This window comes from Daucus carota, chromosome 2 (genome assembly GCF_001625215.2).
Source record: "Daucus carota subsp. sativus chromosome 2, DH1 v3.0, whole genome shotgun sequence".
In the NCBI taxonomy this organism is placed as follows: Eukaryota; Viridiplantae; Streptophyta; class Magnoliopsida; order Apiales; family Apiaceae; genus Daucus; species Daucus carota.
In genome coordinates this window covers 58,774,500-58,796,330 of record NC_030382.2, presented here as the reverse complement: position 1 = coordinate 58,796,330, position 21,831 = coordinate 58,774,500, and the positions used below count along the sequence as shown (strand labels likewise).

The 21,831-nt window shown below is 36.0% G+C and overlaps 5 protein-coding genes across 6 annotated transcripts; 1 reads left to right on the top strand and 4 right to left on the bottom strand.

Annotated features, from left to right (window-relative positions):
* Window positions 1-1,880: 1,880 nt before the first annotated feature.
* LOC108209257 (probable L-gulonolactone oxidase 6) lies at window positions 1,881-4,673 on the bottom strand. 2 transcript variants are annotated; one of them, XM_017380067.2, is made up of 3 exons: window positions 3,347-4,673; window positions 3,154-3,255; window positions 1,881-3,013 (listed from the first exon to the last, which is right to left on the bottom strand). In XM_017380067.2, the coding sequence occupies exons 1-3, from the start codon at window positions 4,305-4,307 to the stop codon at window positions 2,295-2,297; spliced, it is 1,782 nt and encodes a 593-aa protein (XP_017235556.1). In that variant the 5' UTR covers window positions 4,308-4,673; the 3' UTR covers window positions 1,881-2,294. The 2 variants fall into 2 exon arrangements, with proteins under 2 accessions (XP_017235556.1, XP_063944577.1); XM_064088507.1 differs by having other exon boundaries at window positions 1,881-2,998.
* A 155-nt stretch (window positions 4,674-4,828) lies between these two features.
* On the bottom strand, window positions 4,829-8,580 carry LOC108209256 (granule-bound starch synthase 1, chloroplastic/amyloplastic). Its single transcript, XM_017380066.2, has 13 exons — window positions 7,931-8,580; window positions 7,637-7,717; window positions 7,440-7,538; window positions 7,215-7,304; window positions 7,046-7,109; window positions 6,847-6,947; window positions 6,640-6,749; window positions 6,316-6,559; window positions 6,051-6,227; window positions 5,771-5,962; window positions 5,599-5,685; window positions 5,390-5,518; window positions 4,829-5,269 (listed from the first exon to the last, which is right to left on the bottom strand). The coding sequence occupies exons 1-13, from the start codon at window positions 8,402-8,404 to the stop codon at window positions 5,153-5,155; spliced, it is 1,965 nt and encodes a 654-aa protein (XP_017235555.1). The 5' UTR covers window positions 8,405-8,580; the 3' UTR covers window positions 4,829-5,152.
* A 1,893-nt stretch (window positions 8,581-10,473) lies between these two features.
* LOC108206647 (AMP deaminase) lies at window positions 10,474-18,180 on the top strand. The gene is made up of 20 exons (XM_017377019.2): window positions 10,474-11,009; window positions 11,318-11,484; window positions 11,661-11,793; window positions 12,019-12,197; window positions 12,321-12,372; window positions 12,497-12,624; window positions 12,751-12,930; window positions 13,149-13,216; window positions 13,331-13,473; window positions 13,768-13,829; window positions 14,344-14,457; window positions 14,765-14,905; window positions 15,394-15,546; window positions 15,828-15,881; window positions 15,973-16,083; window positions 16,413-16,586; window positions 16,672-16,752; window positions 17,284-17,382; window positions 17,774-17,870; window positions 17,954-18,180. The coding sequence occupies exons 1-19, from the start codon at window positions 10,730-10,732 to the stop codon at window positions 17,840-17,842; spliced, it is 2,388 nt and encodes a 795-aa protein (XP_017232508.1). The 5' UTR covers window positions 10,474-10,729; the 3' UTR covers window positions 17,843-17,870; window positions 17,954-18,180.
* Window positions 18,181-18,250: 70 nt separating this feature from the next.
* LOC108208385 (syntaxin-71) lies at window positions 18,251-20,221 on the bottom strand. Its single transcript, XM_017378917.2, has 9 exons — window positions 19,812-20,221; window positions 19,598-19,723; window positions 19,364-19,529; window positions 19,178-19,263; window positions 19,003-19,071; window positions 18,866-18,910; window positions 18,698-18,760; window positions 18,526-18,602; window positions 18,251-18,453 (listed from the first exon to the last, which is right to left on the bottom strand). The coding sequence occupies exons 1-9, from the start codon at window positions 19,974-19,976 to the stop codon at window positions 18,441-18,443; spliced, it is 810 nt and encodes a 269-aa protein (XP_017234406.1). The 5' UTR covers window positions 19,977-20,221; the 3' UTR covers window positions 18,251-18,440.
* A 679-nt stretch (window positions 20,222-20,900) lies between these two features.
* LOC108206427 (lachrymatory-factor synthase) lies at window positions 20,901-21,680 on the bottom strand. Its single transcript, XM_017376731.2, has one exon. It carries the CDS (start codon window positions 21,558-21,560, stop codon window positions 21,090-21,092), a length of 471 nt encoding a protein of 156 aa, XP_017232220.1. The 5' UTR covers window positions 21,561-21,680; the 3' UTR covers window positions 20,901-21,089.
* Window positions 21,681-21,831: the final 151 nt, after the last annotated feature.

Genomic DNA, 21,831 nt, shown 5'->3' with positions numbered 1-21,831 from the left:
AGCATCTGGCATCCGTAATATTCGCACATATATGCATATATGGCAACCATGTATTATTTACGATTTTTGGCAATTCAAAAGACCGTTACATTAATTATCCTAAAAATATCCACAATTTATATTTTTATCAAAACAATAATACTTTGAAAGGAAGTGCAAATTATTATCAGACAAAGTAAACGATTTCTGTATAACTTACGGTCACATAGTTAATTCTATAAAATATTGTTTAATAAATATTAATCAAATGTTTAACAAATTATTTTAGAAAATCTTAAATCCGCGGTTAATACCTCATTTAAAGATACTTGATTAAATTTTAATCATAAAACGAATTCATCATATTAAATTTATTCGTCATCAAGTCAAGATAACAAAGAAGAGTCTAGTTTACAAAATATTCTACCCGAGTTTCTTTAATTATTTCGTATATGTAAAAATTATCCCAGTCCCACATAATAAAAAAAAAGTCCTTCATGCATTATTACCTAAAAAAAACTGGGTTAAATAACTCGAATCTTTAAATCCATTCCCAGTACTTTTTGATATGAAAATGAAGCATTAAGCACCATAGTATCCGAATGAAGAAAATAAAACTGTTTGGGGCCACTGAATAGTGTAGTAGCAAAGTAAATGTAAACTTCATGCGAGGAAACGAGATAAACGATTTTTTTCCTGATAAATGAATTAGATTATTGGTAATACACTAATACTAAGCAAATTGGAAATATCTTTTTAGACAGAGCTATTAATCAAAAAATCCAACTAACTTGGTTTTTTGCCAAATAATTTTTATACCTTTTTTTTCACTAATAACCTCAATAAACTTTACTAAATCTTTGAAAAAAATTAACTAGAGTTGCTTACAGCTGACGTGGACTAACCATGATCATATTATATCTTATATGACAGATTAATTACAATTAATCAAAAAATAGTAAGAATAACGGAAAAATATATCAGCACCACTAAAATCAGCTTTAAGATGGGTTGGTCACCATTAGTGCTACCTTTCCCCTTCTTGTTACAGCAAGCATTGTTCTGGTAATTCACTATGATGCAGTTCCTTAATACACACAGTAACTTCACTATTATACATCATTATAGTGAACGCTTGAAATTTGACTGGATAAATGAATTCAAAATTAACAAAGTTTAAGAAAAATTATGATATTGCTGGCTTGCGTTGTAAGTTCAACATGTCAGATTTTATGTCTATTGATTTTCAATCTTTAAAATCTAATTTCACAACGTTCTCACTAAAAGACATGATCATATACAAAGGTCTACTCCGATTCTCTGTGAATACTATCTCCAGTATGTGTGCATAACTCTTTCAAAATCACATACATGCCTTGCAGATTGCTCGTGACTATAATCATGAACATTAAAGTCACCGAGAAGTTCTAATCATTTCCAGGATTTAGCAATCATATAAAATCAAATTTGTTTGTATAAGCGTAATTTTGATAAAGATGATGAAACTCTCGATATTCAATGGGTTTATGAAATTAGAATATTATAAATTATTAAAGGATAAATTATTATTATTATTAATGAATAAGCACGACATGGCACTCACGTGTATAAAAAGATATAAATTAGGAAAGATACTTGACAAGTCAGATCGGCAGATTTAACCATGATTTATATTGTATTTTTTTTAATATATTTTAATAAAATTTATTGGGGTTGTTAATGAAAATAGAAGTTTAAAGGTTTTTTTGCAAAAAATTGACTAGTTGATTGTTTTTTTTGGTTAATAGCTATTTTAGAGACAAAATGTTTAACAAACAAACATGTGTATAGTCTTATAAACAACTTCCACCGAAGCATACCATAAAAGCATGGGCAGTTGACGATGTTCAAGAGTCCTTGGATATTGAAAATAAGTACTTAAAAATTGGGTCAAATATTTGATCTAAACGATACAATCGAAATGATTTCCGATTTTTATAACTTTGATTTTAAATTACAATGAAAAAGCTGGTTTAGGGTGAATAATGGCCACATCGTTTAAACTTGTACTCCCTCCGTCCCCCTGAGTAGTATACATTGGGGGATGGGGACGCGGCACGGACTTTAATGCTCCTCTAAAGTGTAGTTGTATAATTTATTTTTAAAATTTTATTTTTCTGAATTAAAGTTTAGATGTTATATTTTTATTCAAAAAAAGAAAATCTCAAAAATAAGTTACGGAACTATGTTTTACAAGAGCATTGAAATGCGTGTCGAGCAGTTAAAAAGAAACGTATACAATTAAATGGGACAGAGGGAGTAAGAAAATACTAGTGTTAACTAGATGTAGATGCTAATGCACAAACCTTGGCATCTGGGTAGACTTTGCCTTGTTGACACAAGTATCCTTTATCTGGTGCACAATGACTGTCTTCTGAACAAATGCACAAGCCTTCCAGGCCACATCCTTGTTTAACTATCATTAGTCCATCTTTTAACCCCAAAACTTGGTCAGTCCACTCACTAGAAAAAAGTCCCTGAGGATCATACATTCTCTTAACCTTTATGAATTCTGCTGCCTTTTTGTACTTGTTGATGGCCTTGTGAAATGCCACATTCCTGTTTTTTCCCCAGTGTGGCAACGCTCCGTACTTGAACATCCCGAGCTGCTCTATCTCTTCCAGTATGTCTTGGAAAAGTCGAGGCCTCAGGGGGTCTTTGCTTCTGTAGTAAGTGATGTCGAAGTCGACTGCATCTTCTTGTTTGCCTAAAAAAGCATTGGACCTTGTTACGTATCTCATTAGGATACCATCGTACAGGTCGACGCCACACAGGGACTTTGGGGCTAAATGGACCAGCTTCTGGACGTCTCGTATAAAATCAGGGACCTTGGATAAACCAATGCTGAAGGTCGTTTGATGATAGAACAGGGCTTTGATTCTATGGTCCCATGGACACGCGGTGATCAGTGCATTTTCAGGGCCAGTGAGGCAAGCTCCTGATGCTTGGAGGCGGTTGTGGTATCCAATTACCGGGTATCCTGTAAAGATTATACCTGTTTAAAATAGCATCAAAGAAAGATGATGAATATCCCCAGAAATTTTTGGTGATTATAAAACCCGACATACTTTAACTACCTAATGAACAGAAAACTTTTCTTATTTAACAGACCGAACACATTTTCAATGTGCATACCATTATTTGTAAACCCGTAGCCACTAAGCCTGAGCGCAGATGTAATAAGCTTGGCCCTCCTGCATTTTGAATCAGCATCAGCTTTAGATTCTTCAGCTTCCTCTATTATTCGTTACAAATGAAACGATGAAAAGATTTAGTCATTTACTTTATATGCAATTACACTGCAAGTATTAGTGAATAGGTTACCTACCTGTTAGCCGTAAAATGGCGAGTGCGACTGAAGGGGTGGATTGAAATCCCGGGAAGTCGATCCAGGCATTACCGGAGGTGTTATAGGGGACTCGATCATCCATTCTATACATGGCCTTACGTTGACTTGGGTACCATATCAAGTCTGCAAATTCGTGCTGCTTCCCGAACTCGATAACTTGTTCTGCTAAATCAGAATCACTTTTCTCTATGTAGGTGACAGATCGTTTGAATAGCGGTTCTAGTTTCAGAGTAACCTCTGAAATAACTCCAAGAACTCCAAGGGAGACCTTAGCGGCATTGAACTCAAGTTGATTATAATCATCAAGATTCCGAACCCTTGCATAGCCATCCGCGTGTTCAGCTGGAGTAACGATGCGTAGCTGAACAACATAGTCATGAACAGAACTCCCCTTGCCCCAAAGGCTGCTACCATGGGCACCCGTGCCCATAAGCCCCCCGACGGTCAATCCCCACCAATATGGTGCATATGGAAGTGCCAGCCCTGCCTTGGCTGCATCTTCAATCAGCTGCTTCAACGTTACACCGGTCTCAACTCTCATCATCCCACTCGATTCATTGATATGCAAGGTACGGTTGAGATACTCGGTGCTTATGAGCAGCCCTTGGTCCCCATCAGCACAGACCAATTTCGGAATACTGTGGCCAAACCGAGTCGCCACCTTCATCTTTCTCCCATTCTTCGTTGCCATGGCCACCACAGAAACAAGTTCTTCCTCCGTTGTCGGGTAAACAGCATCAGCTGCACGACAAGTACTACGATCAGGGAAAGCACCATACGAGTTGGTAATGGTGCATTTTGTCGAGCTGTTGAACGTTGTACATCTTATAGGATTTTCCGGAGGACTACTCCTCACTAGCACACACATCAGCAAAAGCAAGCACTTCCACAGCGCATCTCTTAGAATTCTACTTCTGTATCTACCTAGCTCAAACATCATAACAACTATGGCCAAATAGTATATCCCTGCCCGTACATACTTATATCGGGATGGCGTAAAATAGGAGGGTGCTGTAGTTGAAGAACATTTCCTAAGGTAGTCAAGACTAAGCAATTTAGTGAGCCCACTGCTGTCTAAAATTGCTTTCCTTCAAATTCAAGAATCCACATCGGCATGCTTTGATCAAAATTCTCTCAAGGTGTCTGATAATGCGGTTATATAATAATACAACTTGATATTATAAATTTACTAGCTAGAAAATGAAGGACAAATTATTTACCACAAGGAAAAATATCTCGAAGCTTCAACAGCTGAACATTAAACTCCATAGACCCGCAGAACTTTAGAAGCAATACTACTATGCTAAATTGCGGTCTAATTAGTGATGACTACTTCAAGGCTCAAGCATCCCGATTATTTTGTTAGACAAAAGGCTGCTACAAAAATTGCTGTCCTTTTTGTGTTGATCAGACTGCTTCCATTCTCAAAGTAAATATTACTTTTAAATGTAATAGAAATCATGCCGTCAATCATACTGAATCGACTACATTTAAATATCGAATGTCTGCATGTACACTACAGTACAATAAACGCAATAACACGAGTATATAAATCGTTGAGGTGATAGACAAGAACTCTACAGACTAGCATTGCACTTTCCGGTGGATAGTTGGAAAATGTATTATGATTATTTCATTAAAACTACAGACAGTTCGATTCACCTGCTTTCTTAAAGGCCAGAATATATAGCGAGATGGTGCAAGAGCAAAAAATAGGCACAAAATCTTCTGTCAGTGCCAGTGGTGAGGTGGAGCAGCATGGCTCCGGGCTTAAAGCCTGTATCCTCATGGAGTGGCAACATTTTCCTTTGCTAAAGGTGCTATTTCATCACCTTCAATTCCAGGTTCACTCCCAGCGACCCCCAAACCTAGCAACATCTCCTCCCATTTTTTCGCAGGTCCCTGAGTAAAGTCAAAATTTACTTCTATTATCACCAAGCTATATGAGTCTGATTGCATGTATCACCATATTTGGTAGTTTCAGGCAACAAAATTTGCAGAAGTGTATTATTTTAAGCTAACCTTCCATGATAGATCTTGATCCATGCAGTTCATGATCATCTTGGTGAAAGCTGAAGTACTATAAGTTGTTATTGCCTTTTTCACAGTGGTCACTATTGCCATCACATCTGCTGGATCAACTGTTTCGCACTGGAAATGCATCGTATTAGATTGAGCATAATTTGGAAACAAAATCTTCTGGTTGTTATATGTAAAAAGAAGATTCTTACTTCAACATTGAAAGCTCCCATTTGAAACCCTGTAAAACCTTCTTTAACCGTATCCATTAGCCCACCAGTTGACGCAACAATAGGTACCTGCAGTAGATGGTTAAATGCTATATGATGGAACTCAAAACAGTTATAATGTAGTGATGGAGGAGATAATTTGGGTTTATTTTACAGTTCCATAGCGCATTGCGTGTAATTGGATGAGACCACAGGGTTCAAATCTACTAGGAACAATCATGAAATCAGCACCGGCCGTAATCATATGGGCTAATGGAACATTAAATTTTGCAACTCCTCTGGCCTTGTCAGGGTATAATATCTCCAACTGCTCGAGCTGCTTCTCCATTTGCTTTTTACCAGTACCCTGAGCAATGCCATGAAACAATCATCAGTAAGAAACTTCTTATGCTTGTGAAATGTAAGCTAACACGGATGGGGTATCAAATACTTACTAAAACTATTATCTGCACATCCTCATCTATGAACTCAGAGATAGCTGCAGCAAGAATATCTGACCCCTTTTGCTCTTCTAGTCTCCCTATAAAGCCAATTACAGGGACTTTACTGTCCACAGGCAGTCCAACCTCTGCCTGGAGGGCTTCTTTTAGCAGAGGTTTTGCATCCATTACCTGAAAAGGTCAATACTTTATATGTAAGATAATTGAAAGATTCACACATTGCAATTTGCAGGCATGGACTTCATGAAAAAACTCTTACTGTTGTAGAATCATATTTAACATTGGTATATTTGTCCGTCAGTGGGTCCCACTCTTGCACATCCATTCCATTCACAATACCCTTGATCCCTGTTTTCCGGAGAATGTTATCTAATTCCACTCCCTTGGCATCATCAGAAATAAGCTCTTTAGCATAGTATGGGCTAACAGTGACATTCGTATCCGACTCAAGTATTCCAGCCTTCATCCAATTTATTTTTCTTCCTTTCACAGGCTTGTCATACCTGTTTGAATCAAGTAATTCTAGAAAATATTCATATTCATGGATTTAAGTTCTAGTAAAGACTAAAAAGATCGACAATACCCGTCAATGAAATCAAAAGAACTCTTAAACTCGTCTGGAAGATTCAGCAGTGAGAAATCAGCAAATGCAAATCTGCCTTGGTAAGCTATGTTGTGAATGCAAAAAGCAACCTGATTGGGTCGGCAAGTAGAAGGTTACCGCTTCTCTGCTCTATATAAGTTGGGTAAAGAGCATATCTTAAAGAAGAATATAAAAAGGCCTCACTACCTTAGCATTTAAATACATTCCATTTGGTTTGTACATAGATTTCAGGTAGCATGACAAGAGAGCTGTATGCCAGTCATTGGCAATGAAGACAACATCTTCACCTGCGAAAATCCAAATTTTAAATCTTTGTACTATCAATTGTAATCCCTTTGCAACAATTCAAAGCTTATGGCTTGTATATTGAGGGAGACGTATATACCATAAGGTCCAGAGAAATATTTGTTACTGTTAAGATTCAAAACTCTCGGAGCTTCCAAAGCTGCCTGACAGTAATAAGGGCAGACTAGGGAAGTAAGCATAAATTCCTAATGAACACAAATGCAGAATGTAAACTGTATACTAAACACAGAACACTGTGGGCTATTTACCTGGCAAAGCAAGCTAAATCGAAGTTGATTATCCTGAAAATCTTTTCCAGTAATAGGTCCATAAATTTTTGATTTAGTTTTACCCCAAACCTAAAGTTAATGAACCAAGCAAGCTAACATGGATCAGTCAATGAAAGGGCAATCACTTTCGGAGACTAGAAGAGATGATCCTTATAAGCACATTACACACATACAATTAAACTTTCTAATAAGATGAGAAGTAACCTTTTCTAGAAACCACGGGTGATCCACAAAAACACGATCTACCCCTCGCTTATAACAGTGGAAGAACCGGACTTGTTCAGTCTTGTCCCCTGCTTTAAGCTGCATCCAAGATTAATGAACAACAAAAGCTGATTACAACATAAATATACTTAGTGAAGCATCATCGACCAAGTATGACAACCGAAATACTAATGTACCTCAACAACAACTTCTGTGTCCCAAGCATCTTTATACTGGTCATAACGCGGCGACACTGTCATCACGCGATGCCCATTAGCCTAGAAATGACAAGATCAGTTAATTAATTTGCATCTGTTGGTTGATACTAATATAGACAAGTATCCCCCTTGCTTCACTTACCAAACATCGAGGGATGGAATTTTATCAAACACAAGGCGAGTGCGTGAGTGTGTTAAATTATTAAAAAGAAAAGCATAACAAATACTCCTCCGTCCCAAATTAAGTGTCACGTATAATTAGCAGCAACTTACAGCCATGGCTGGTGGCAAACCACCAAGAACGTCTCCAAGTCCACCGGTTTTGCTCCATGGACCTACTTCCGAGGCCACAAATATGAGGGACATTCCGCTTCCACACCTTATGACTCCACTATTATATGAATTTTGCAAGTAGCTTACTCGTGGCCTAGACATTGTTGTTCTCCGCATCATGTGGAGTTGATTCTTATTGTTCAGAAGCCTTAAACTTTGACGGGTTGTATTATTGTGGGGGGTTTTAAGTGATTTGATTCTTGGCATCACTGACCCATCAACACTTAGTTGTGAACTTGTGGATGCACTCACAGCTATTGCCATTGTATGGAAATATAATAGAAGCTGTGTATGATGAAAGAAAGTATTCAGCGAGAGAGAGAGAGAGGGAGACCTGATGAGAGAGAGGAGGTTGAGTGCTGAAATTGTGAAGGAGATGGCTCTGTCCTCTGTTTTAACAACGTATTTGTGCATGTGAAGAAAAGTGACGGCTGATATTAAAGCTCGCACTGCCACCGCAAACTAAACAGAGCTAATAATCTCACTATATACTTGGAAGCATTGCATTATTTTACTTTTCCGTTGCATTAGTGATGGAAATTATTGTACTACTGGTCTGTTACTGAAACTAGTTCACATCACTGTCTCTGTGATTGGGGCTCAATAATTATAGCCGAATATACCTCTTTCTCAACTCCCTTTCGCTAATGCCTAACGTAACGTTTATTTTTTGGATAAAGAAGAACTCTTCAAATTTTAGTTCAGAGTTTTGTGGTCAAAAATTAACTTTTCGTTCGAGAAGATCAGATCTTTTCAACTGTTTACGGTTTAATTGGTTCTGGTGCACAAAGGGAACTAATTATCTTAGCAAACAATTTTCACCATGTTCAATCCCTTTTTTTAATTTTAGAGTAAAATTGAAAAGTTTATTTTCATCTTATCAAATCAAAAATTCTTTTCATCAATAAAAATATGCAACCAAAATCTTATTTCACAAAAATTAATTCATACTTATCCCTTTTTGACTTAACTCAAATTTGTTTGAATTATATGTATATTTACAAAATTTTAAAAAATTATGCAAGAGTAGACATTATAAATAATCTGTTTTAAAATTTCATTTTCATATCTTAAAATTTTGTAAAATTTATATATAAATTTTAGTCGGAATTTAAAAATGAACTACTAATATGAGTAATAATTTTTTTAATATAGAGTTAAAAAAAGGTCATGTAAAAAAAAAGAGGTGTTGTTTAGTTATATGTTGTGCCACTGTTCCCCGGAGGCCGTTGCCTGCCTATATTACTTCCTCCGTCCCCTTTTACTTGTCCTTTTTGAAAAAATAACGCATCTTAAGAAAATGTTAGGTGGATATAATGAATTAGATAGAGTTGTGTATATATATATATATGCTAGTCAAACATTGGAAGTTGTTACATTTTGAAAAAACATACAAAAAAGTTGCTTTGAAAAAAGAAGTGGACAAGTAATTTGGGACAATTTTTTTTTCAAAAATGACATGTAAAAGGGGACGGAGGGAGTAGTATTCAAATCACTGTTCCTAGGATTCCTCCTTTGCTCCTGGGTGTTCAACTCGAGTCTAGTGTCTCGTGTAGTTGTGTGTGAATTTCTGGATAGCTTTCTGTTTCTTTTGCTCATACTTCAGAGTCGTCCGCACACAAAGTCACCAACAACATTTAATTGGATGCCCAAATTTTTCAGTGTTACATACAGTTGGCAGTTTCGGAGTAACAAGTCATGTTCGTGTCAGCTATCGGGTCTATTTCGAATCGATTTTGGGTCAAGCTAAAATTATCTAAAATTGAATAAAACTCAAAATTGAAGTCATTAAAAACGAAATTCTAACTTCGGGTCATTTCAGGTCAAACGGGTGATTTTTGAGTCACTTTCGGGTTTTGTTTCAGTAAATCAGATTGCGGGTTCGGGTCGGGTTCGAGCAGGTTACAGAAATTGGAAATCAAACCTAATCGATTGAGTCATTGATTCGTAATTAATTAAAAATGAGAGATTAATTGGAAGGACTTAGGGAAGTGTAAATCGGATGTATTCAAATGTTAAAATATTATTTAATATTTAATTATTATTATATTAGTTATTAGTTATTTATTCACAAATATATATTTACTACTCTCTGTTCCTTTATATTAGTCGATTTGATTTTGTGCACAGTAATTTGAGGTGTACACAAACATACTTCGACGTATTATTTTCAAATTTTTTTTTAATAAAAATTTAACATACATATTTTTTTTAGGAAAAAAATATTTGAAAAATAATTTATAGAAATATGTATTTTTACCTCAAAATACGTGCAAAAAGCCAAAGCGACTAAAATAATAATTAATAATTAATCGAGAATTAACCGATTAAATCAAAAATACTTTGAACACCTATTTTTCAAAACATACCAAACATTATCAGTTTTCCGTGTGGTTAAAAGACCCGGCCCACTAAAATTCCACCCAATGTTGAGCATACATACCAACCATAAAATTCGATCTCCTCAGCCCAGCCCAGCCAATTCCCGACAATCACGCAACGTATAAATACTCGATCATCATCGATCTTTTCATCTCTCTGGCGACAACCAGGCAACCAGCTCTTACTACCGTTATACAAACCCTAATTCACTTCATTTTCCCCATTATCACACGAATCTCAATCATAATCTTATAAAAAAAAAAATATCACCCTCATCTCGCTCACGTCTTTTCAGGATCTCCAAAATACACGCACATTGAGTTTAAAACTAGGGTTTACTCATAGTGCACAAGAACGATGGATATCTACGTGTTACATTTAGCAATGGCGGCACTGATCGGAGCTCTATTCGTAGCCGTTTCTGTTTATTATATGGACCGTAAAACCCTAACGCAGCTCCTAGAGTTTGCCAAGACTATGAATAGAGATAGAGACAGGAATCTTCGAGATGCCGATTTCGAGGACGATTCGTTGAATAAGTACTCCGATAAACGTAGGAATCGCGGTGATGGTAACGGTTCCATTTTTGTTGATGATATTCCTCCCGGATTGCCTAAACTTCACACGATCCCCGAGGGTAATTTGCAGTAAGATTGTTCCGTTTATTTTCGTCGTTTACGTGTCAGTTTTGTGTCGTTTTATTGTTTTAATGAATTTTGATCACATGTGTAGGCTTAAAATGAATGTATAAGTTTAATGTGTTAGGATTATGATTTTTGAGAAATTAATTAGTTGGCTGTTGCGTCGTTGAAATCAAATCGTCTTTGTTCCATGTTTGAATAGTTACCAGTAGGAAATGGATGCATAGGATATGTAAGATGTAGCTTAATTTGTTATTTTCGGGGTGTTGGTGTTTGTTATTGGAATTTTTTTACCATGTTTTAGGAAAATCTGCTGGTTCCACTTTGAGAGTTGGGCACGTTATGAGGCCAATGTCACCAAGGTCACCTACGGCTAGTGTGTTTGAAAGTATGGAGGGGTCGGATGAAGAAGATAATATGACTGACAGTTGTATTGTAGACTCTCCATATCTTTATACCAATGAAGACACTGTAAGATTCGTGATCATTCTTGTGTTTTTCCTGTTCATCTGATTATTTTTGTATGTTTGAGTGGGATGGATTATATTAGAGGGAGACTAGTTTTGAGTTGTTATATATGGCTGGTTACGTAAATATAAAAGTGCAGTATTGTGAAACTTGTTATCTTTTATGCATTCAATGAGCAGAACCTAGATTCAAGTTTATATGAGAATTTGCCAGAGCATGCTAATGTGAACGGAGCCAGAGCTGTGGCAGCTGATATTCTTCGGAAAGAGCCAGAGCAAGCAACTTTTGTTCGACTCAAAATATCTCCAAGTGGTATATATTCCTCTTTTACTCTCTTCAGTAGATAATTTTTTTTTTTTGAAAGAATTAGCTAAGATGTTGAAGGTATAAGAATAAGAGAAGAGTTCAGTATATATATACTAGAAAATACTGAGTTATAAACAATATGTTAACCATAGGGACATTCGTAATATAATGGAAGGTTCAATTGAAGTTCAAATTATGAACATATTAACAGTAATCTCGTAATACTTTTAGAGACGCCATCAGCCGACGAAGCAGAGGTCTTTCGGACTATTCAAGCCTGTCTGGAAATGCGAGAAAGTTATATGTTCAGGGAATCTATAGCTCCATGGGAGAGAGAAAATATATATGATTCCAGTACATTGAAGCCTAATCAGAATCCATTTGATTATACTCCCGAGGAAAAAACTGAAGTGAGTTTCCAATCTGTTCATTTTCTTGGAACAGTCAATTAGTTTTGTGAATGTATAACAATCTTTTAGGCTGATCTATAATGATTAACTTTCTGCTAATCATGCTGTGTTTTCTTCGTGCAGCACTATTTTCAGATGGAGGATGGAGTGGTTCAGGTTTATGCAAATAAAGATGGTAAGCTGTTGCAGTGGCATTGCCGACTGGGCAAATAATACCCGGTTTAAATGGCTTAGTAACTGATCTAGTTCTTAGTGTACTCACTACTCATTACACCTATATTTTCTTTTCTTGTCCCCAGCTACAGAGAAGCTCTATCCAGTTGCTGATGCAACAACATTTTTTACCGACCTACACTACATTCTGAAAGTGATAGCAGCAGGAAATATCAGAACATTGTGCCATCACCGTCTTGTACTTCTGGAACAAGTAAATACCTTTTCACTCCATCTCTATGCTTATTGTTACCAAGGGCTGTGCGATTAGTTTATTAGTTTATTCTATAAAAAGTATAGCTTGATGTTTAACAAGACTCTTACTCAACTTCTACTGCAGAAATTTAATCTTCATTTAATGCTTAATGCTGATAAAGAGTTCCTAGCTCAGAAAAGTGCACCACATCGAGACTTTTACAATGTCAGGAAAGTTGACACACATGTCCATCACTCTGCCTGTATGAACCAAAAACACCTTTTGAGGTTTATTAAATCTAAGTTGAAAAAGGAGCCGGATGAGGTAATTATTTGAATTTGATAGCTGATTCATTGTGATAATGTGCTGTATGTAATCAACTAATATAGAAAGACTATATAGTGTAGGCTTTTCTTGGCACAAACTACTTGTTTCTCGAGGTTTTCCAATTCAGTCATATTTGTTTGCTTGATGACATTTTTTCCTTATCCTGCAAATAAAATATCTTGCACATATGTAACCTCCCTTCTTTTGTAATTCAGGTTGTAATATTCCGAGATGGGACATATCTCACCTTGAAAGAGGTTTTTGAAAGCTTGGATTTAACTGGGTTGTTCTTTTTTCCATCTTAATTTCTGCCTGAAAAGATATATTGCATGCAGCTTCTTCAATCTTCACCGACATAATTTTACTGACTTAAAGATTTTCTTATCGGTTTTATTAGATATGATCTGAATGTTGACCTTCTAGATGTTCATGCTGATAAGAGCACCTTTCATCGTTTTGACAAATTCAACCTGAAGTATAATCCTTGTGGTCAAAGTAGGCTTAGAGAGATTTTCTTAAAGCAAGACAACCTTATTCAGGGTATGTTTTTTTTTTTTTTGTTATTAAGTAAATTTGAGTTGGGTTGTAACTTGTAATCATGCATAAGTCAAAAAATTATCCTGATCTGCAATGTTATATAGTAAATGCAATATGATATGTGCCCATTGTAGGCAGTCAAAGTATAGTCCCTAGCTATTGTAGTTTGAGTAATCATCTATATAAATCTGGAAATTGACAATCTGAATGGAGGTGCATTCTTGTGATCTTACATATTTTGCTTATATTTATAATCATTATGCTGACTACGACATATCATTCTCCAATTTTCAACAGGGCGCTTCCTTGCTGAGGTGACACAACAAGTATTTTCAGATCTTGATACAAGTAAATACCAAGTGCGTGCTTGAACACAGTTAATACCTTGAGCATTGAGTATGAAAGGATAACGTGATATTAGTTATTAAATGCTGCCAAATTACCACATTCTTTGGCATATTGATTTTTTTATGATGCTATAGGAAAGTAATGTCCAAACAAGTTCTTGCATGTAGGGAATTATAATTTTGAAATGCTGTCACACTGATAGCACCATCTTTCATGTTCCATTGAACCTTAGTGATTATATCTACGCTGTTTTTTAGGCCCTATTTTAACATTAGCACATGAAAAACTTGTTGAAAATTCCTTTTATCTCTCGACAAATAAACATTGATGCATCATAGCATGCATTTCTATTAACTCTCCCACTGTTTGTTCCACGGGTAATATCATAAGAGTAGGGTTTCCCATAGCAGAGTATACCATGCCTGAATACACAAAGAGCATCTACCACCTGTCCCTCATGGATTCTGCTTCGTTCTTGGTTTTATTATATTATAATTGTCTAATGTCATCTTTTTACTGATACAGATGGCTGAATACCGGATCTCAATATACGGGAGAAAGCAAAGTGAGTGGGACCAACTTGCCAGTTGGATAGTCAATAATGAATTGTACAGCAAGAATGTTGTTTGGTTGATTCAGGTAGTGCTCTTGATTCTGATTATAATTTTAAGATCTTTAATGCATAGACACATACTGTTCGATGTTGGAAAGAAATTGTTGGAATGGTGAGTAGAGCTGACTGTTTGTTTTGTATGGGTGAAAGCTATCTCATTGTCTTTTAGTTTTTATGAAAACCGAATATTATTGTAGTCCCAGAAAAGAGAAATCACCGTGATGTTAACCTTGATTTGAGGATGGGCAAAGAAGAACACCCATATTCGTGCTATGTCATCTAAGTCCAAGTAAAACTTAAAATTCTGTAATGTTTTATTTCCTTGTTTTCCAGCTTCCTCGACTGTACAATATATACAAAGAGATGGGGATTGTTACATCATTCCAAAACATTCTCGACAATTTCTTCCTTCCTCTGTTTGAAGTTACCGTGGACCCCAAATCACATCCTCAGTTGCATGTTTTTCTAAAGCAGGTATTATACTCTTGCATTATTACTTTTTACCGGGTATTATGATATTAGATTACATTTTTACAAGTAGATGTACAAGTTTAATTGATTCTGGAACTGGTTGCAATGACCATTGAACTGATAGCTGTCCGTAAAACTTGCTCTAAATTTCCTTTCACACATCTCATTTCTTGTTGGGTTAGCAACCAATTGATATTCTCAATTATTTATATTAGACCAAAAACTATTCATGTGCATGTGAAGAGGACATACAAGTGTTCTTACACTATTCCTTTAACATGAAGTAAGACGTTAACTGAAAGATTTGGACAGTAGACAACACTCACTAGTAGTGACAATACAATGCATAATTAGTAGCATATACTCAAACATTAAGTTGTTTGACAGAGATAAAAAGAAGATATTAAGCTAGTAATTACCTTATTGTGTATTCTAACACCTTAATCAAATTTTTTGGGTTACCATACATTCTCATCTTTTGACTATTGTAGGTCGTTGGCTTGGATTTAGTAGATGATGAAAGCAAGCCTGAAAGACGTCCCACGAAACACATGCCGACTCCAGCTCAGTGGACAAATATATTCAATCCTGCCTTTTCATACTATGTGTATTATTTTTATGCTAACCTCTATACACTAAACAAGGTGCGTCTTGATTTATTTGTGCTTATTGTTTAATGTTCATGGTGAAAATATGTCTGCATCATAATCTGTTTGTGTGTAATTTTTTTTCCCTGAAATGGATTTTTTTTTTTTTTTATGAATGTGTCAGCGTAAGTTTGATTATATCTTGATTCTTTAATAGCTCATAATTAAGTAATGCACCACAATGGAGTGTGAAATACATAATTTATCCTGGTAAACTAGATTAATTTTCTAGAGATAGTTGCATACTTAAATTCTTCCTTATTCAATTTTCCATCTAGCTCCGTGAATCAAAGGGGATGACAACCATAAGATTCCGTCCACATTCTGGGGAGGTATTTGTATGAATCTACTTCCAGAATCCAGATTATTTTACTTATAGCAAGGGATTGTTTAAAGTTGTCTTTTTTTTTTCCCCCTGGTCAGGCTGGTGATATTGACCATCTTGCTGCAACGTTTCTCACCTGTCATAATATCGCCCATGGAATCAATTTAAGAAAATCTCCTGTTCTTCAGTATTTATACTATTTGGCCCAGGTAAGAAAGAATGCGTACATTTGACCTGATTACTACTCCCTCCGTCCCCCTAGGTTCTTTACATTGGGAGCGGGAGTTTCGTCACAGATTTTAAAGCTCCTATATATTTTTTTTTTATAAATTTTTTAACTTTTTCCTCTGAATAACATTATAATTTTTAATTTATTATACAAAAAATAAAATTTTAAAAATAAGTTTTAAAACTATTCTTCATATGCATCTTAAAATGCGTGCCAAACAGTGGGAAAAAACTGTAAAGAAATGAGAGGGACGGAGGGACTAACATTTTTCAAAGTCTTAATTACGCATGTATTTTTGATGGCTACTAGATTGGGTTGGCAATGTCTCCACTGAGTAACAACTCCTTATTTGTGGATTATCATCGAAACCCTTTTCCTATGTTTTTCTTAAGGGGACTCAATGTGTCCCTTTCGACTGATGATCCATTACAAATCCATTTAACGAAAGAACCGCTTGTTGAAGAGTATAGTATAGCAGCTTCAGTAAGTAACCTCCCTATCCTGTGTGGTTGAACTCTACCAAGTGCTGTGAGTAGATGTTAAGGGTTTATATGTTTCCTTGTTACAGGTATGGAAGTTAAGTTCATGTGATTTATGCGAGATTGCCCGTAATTCAGTTTACCAATCAGGTTTCTCGCATGCTTTGAAGGTAAAAGTTCTTACTTCCATCTATTTTATATCTCAGTTGGGGTCCATTGTTATGTTATTTTTTTTCTTGTTGACATGGAGTTTAAGATACTCATGAAAATTTATAACTTCATATATGAGAGTCATTTTGATCAATTTTACTGCATATGAATTATGTGCCACGTTTCCTAATCAAGATGGTTTACAAATTGAAAGAAAGTGTATATTACTTTGTTGATATTTGTTATTTTTTTGGCAACGAGTTTTAGCTAACCAATCAATAAAATTTGCATCTTTATAAGATATCCAGTTTTGTTCAACGTTTTGGGTACTACTTCTATTTCTGAGTATCATCTGTAAGTTTGCTGATGCACTTGATTATGTCCTTGGAGGATGTCGGCCAAATTTTGATCAGATTTATCCTATTTGGCAACAACCTATCGTGTCATTTTGACTTTTTATTAGTTTAGAAGTGTAGGATCTCTTATTATGTGATGCTTCTTACCGGTTCTAACTAAATTAAGTTTATATTTGTGTGTTGATTTTCTCCCAGTCCCATTGGATTGGAAAGGAGTACTACAAGAGAGGGCCAGAAGGAAATGATATCCACAGAACCAATGTGCCTCATATTCGACTTGAATTTCGTGATTCGGTACCTCGTAGTTGCTTTCAGAAACTCTGTTTAATTAATATTTCGTGTGCACCCTTCTTAAACTAAATACTATTAATCTTTTGTTTACATATGAGTTCTTCTGTGATCCTGGAAACATTATGTTAATGCTTTTAAAAGCCCTTTTCACATAAATAAAACTAATTCCAAAGGGATTTTTTAGACCTTGAGAAAATGGGGAAGATTGGTTCCCGAATTGCACAAATATAAAATTTTAGTAATTTACTTGCCTCACTAAATTATACTGAAACTAGGATAGATAGGATCAAGCTAACAAAATATTTATATAAATATTAATTTTCCGAACCTATGTACCTTTCCCTGTCTAAACAAAGAATTGCGAGTGACAACATTTTCAACATTTCTCGTGCAGATATGGAGAGAGGAAATGCAACAGGTTTATCTGGGCAAAGCCATTTTTCCTAGACACATTGAAACCTAGTGATGGTGGTCAATGTTTTTATATCAAGGTATCTCTCTCTCTTTTCAATTTAATATGTGGTGGATCACTGTAGACTGTAGATGAATCTAATTGCATTTAAATTATTGTCAGATGTCAGAAGAAACCAAGATCTATGCAATTCCTGCCTGCTAATCTACTGAGACGAGAACAAGCTCTCTGTATAACTGAAGGAAAACTCTTTGCTGAAGTTATATTGAGTGCTAAAACTCTTCAGTGAAGTATTTTGAAGGCACCTCAGAGCAAGCTCTCTGTATAACTTCAGTGAAGTATTTTAAAGTATTTTTGGACATATTAGTGGCTATCCTTTTTCAGTTTTCTGCTGCTGCCCCTTTTATTTTCCAGCAATAAATCATTATTTCTTCCCATATAACAGTTGAGTATATAAGAAAAGTAAATCTGAGCTTCGTGCTATGACAATTTAACATTGTCTTGAAAGACAATTTTGATAACAAAACATTAGATATTACTCAACGGACAAGAAAATACAGTGATAAATTTCGGAATGTCTGGATCTGGTTAAAACAGAAAATTATAATGTAGATATGCTGGAGTTTCCATATTTGTCTTCGTATCAAGCTCACTTGAGGACACTGCAGAGCGTAGTAGACAACTATGAGAACATTCAGAAACTCAGGTTGATATGATTATGGAGAAAAACTTACTTGTACAGATACGCAGCAATGCCCAGAATTATGCATAAGAGGAAGATATCGCAGCAGAAGTTGCGACTTGATCTAAGCTGAAAAAAATAAGAAATTGACAATGATAACTTAGATGACATTTGAATGGTAAAGTTAAATTCAGAGTCTGAGGAGATTCGTATATTTTATCTACCCTTGTAATTGTATCCTTCAATTGCACATTAGCATTCCTTAGCTCCGAATTTGCCTTGTCAACCTGCAATCGAATCAAACAAACGTAATGTTATCAGCTTTCTTGCTTCTAAGATGCAAAGAGGCTGCCTGGAGACTGAAAGAATCTTGGAGGGAGATAACGCCGAACCTTGTCATCAATTTCATCCATCAGGGGGACTTGCCTATCGAGTTCCTGCAAAAATCAAAACAAATCGAGAAGATCAGTATTCTATGCTCTTAGCCCCTGGAATTTAGTCTGAGAAAAAGATCGGTAAGAATGCAAACCTCATTCATGTCATGGGCCATGTTCTTTAATGTATGTAAGCCTTCTGCTATGTCATCCAGACCTTCATCCTGAAATCCAATTTAATTATCTGGGACCTCGGATGGAATCAAGTGCCAGAGGAAACATACAATCTGATAAAGGAAATATGATTACACAAAAAATGAATCACATTACTTGCTTCATTTTCCTCATCTCATATTCTTGCCTGAAAGCATCGGTCTCTTCAGTATGCTGAAAGTAGTCACTGTCGAAATTTCCATCTGGCATTGTGTTGAAACCAGTTATGATAAGAATATATAACTGTAACAAGAATGTGTGCGGCTCAGTTAAGTACATGGATACCCATGAGGGCGAGTCTACCTGAGGTTTGATTATATACGAATCCAGCATTTGATCCTGAGGCTGTTAAACCACCAGTTTGTTTAGTTGCAACTGTGGATCCATCAGGCACTGCCTCAATCCTCTCTTTGAGTGCAGCAACCAATTCGCTTCGGGCCTCAAGCTCTTCCTTTGAAAGCCCCTTCACCTACAGCTTGATCATCAAAGCCATGAACTCGCAAATCAATAAAACTAAAAGATCATAGTTCCAAAAACCTTTTTGAAAGCAAGTCTCTGTAACTTGGGGATATCCTCAAGCAAACGAGCCTTGGAGCGTCGTATCTCAGCATTAATCGCTACAGCTACTGCTCTCTTCATCTCCAATGCCGCTGTCTCTCCTTTCTACGACATTAAACACACACAAACACCCTCTTGGTGAAAATGAACATAGGAATTATCACTTCTCATATATCTTTAAATTTGACAAAACCTGAAGAATTTGATGAAGGTCTGCATCCACAGCCGCGTAAAGGCGTAAAAAAGCATCATCAGAAGCGCCGGCAGCAATGTTGACTTGCTTCTGCTTATCTAAATCGTATTTTTCATACTTGTTGCAGATAACATCAACTCTAGTTATTATGTCCAACACACCCATGTTGATATATTGAAGCACAACACACAAGTATATTTATTTGAAGTACAGATTGCGGCGTGTTTGTGTTTTCGAGGGGGTGACTTAGGTTGTAAGAATGAAGCCTGTTAACAGAGCAGCAGTTAGAAATGGAAGCCGGCAGGAGAGAGAAACAGAGACGGAGGTAGCTAGAGCCTAGACAATCATTTTTTTAAGAGAAATTATTTTTCAAGTTGGAGAATACAACAAAAGTGGTCTAATGTATTCAATTCAGGTTTTAATGAATTTTAAATAATCTATGGATTTAAACAGATTGTACTTGATTTTGATTTCAACGCGTGTAGCTTAATTGAGGTAAAATCTCGTAGAGCTGATGTAGCTTCTGTTGCTTGACTCAGAGCTGGTGCACAAGCTAGCGCTGATACTAATCTTAACGAATCGTGTTCTTCCATATTTGTTTGATCAAGGTCCTCAGGATCCTATTTCGTATCCCCCAACTGACTACCTTTGACAGCTTTGACAGCACTCTTCTCAGAAGCCCAATTTGCAGAGTGTGTAAAATTCCTTAAAACTTAAAGATTTCAAAGCAGGCCTGAGAGTGCCTCCCTTACATTCAGCTGAGTTTCCACTATAAGCTTCCCTCTTGATCTTCTTTCCAATATTTTCCATCCAAGCTCTCGAAAACAATCATTGCAGAATACAAGTGCATTTTGTAAATGACGGTCTACCATGGAATAGATCCCCAATACTTGACACCATATATCCTGAAACCGATAGTTTCAGATAAACTGCAGAGAAGACTTACCAAATTTTACTACACAGAACAAGGGTGCCTATCGGACAATTCTTGGAATAAAAACTTAGCAGCATCATAAATCCACAATGCTGAGAGCACAATGACCAGAAAAGTGAATGAAATCCGATAAACAAAGAAAATGAATAACAATCTAAAACTGAAAAGAGAAAAAAAATGCATTATCGTGTAAATATCTCATCTAGAACTCAGCTAGAAGTATCAAATGACTGCAGTTATATGATTAATCTAATAACACCAAATACAATTGAAACTTCACATTCTTGCTTAATTTATTTAACTGAAACAAGAGGATGAAAAAAAGGGTACAGATCAGATTGAATTCAGTAATTCAGAGCTTCCTCCATTTTCTTAGCCATGGACTCAAGTCCAAGTTTATATTTAGTCACCAAATCTTCCACATTCAAGCCATTCACCGGATCAACCACGAATGACCATTCAATCATGCATCCATCACCATTATCTGCAGGAGAAACTCTAATCGTGGATACATAGGAGTTGAAGCCGATATTAGAACCAACAATCTCATAACTTAAGCTCAGATTAATTTCATCGATGGCTATCAGCTTTTCTTTGGACCAGGCAGCACAGCCATCAGACGAAGGAATTGAACCACCCAAACAGTAGCGAATGCAACCAAGTTCACCGTTGGATCCATAGATCCCATAAGAAGTTTCTAAACCCGAAAACCATTTGTGCAGGTTAAAGAAGTCTTTAAAAAGAGACCATATTTGTTTTGCTCTTGCTCTTCTTAGTCTTGTCGATACCTTGCCTTCCCACTTTTTTCCTTCCATTTAACACATGCAAGGTTTTTTCGGTTAGGACCAAATGGCTAAGTTGTGGAGCAGATTGGTTAGAGATTTGGTAGAAAGTAGTTGTCACTTGGTGACCTTGTGAGCTGGATATTTTGGAAAACAAAGTACGTGTTTGCTTTGGCTTATATGTAAAAAATGTAAGTAATTCTCAATTTTAAGCATAAAGATGTTTTTTTGTGTAATAAATCAAAAAAGGGCTTAAAATTAAATATAAGCACTTAGAACCAAAATATAAGATGTATTTTCTTAT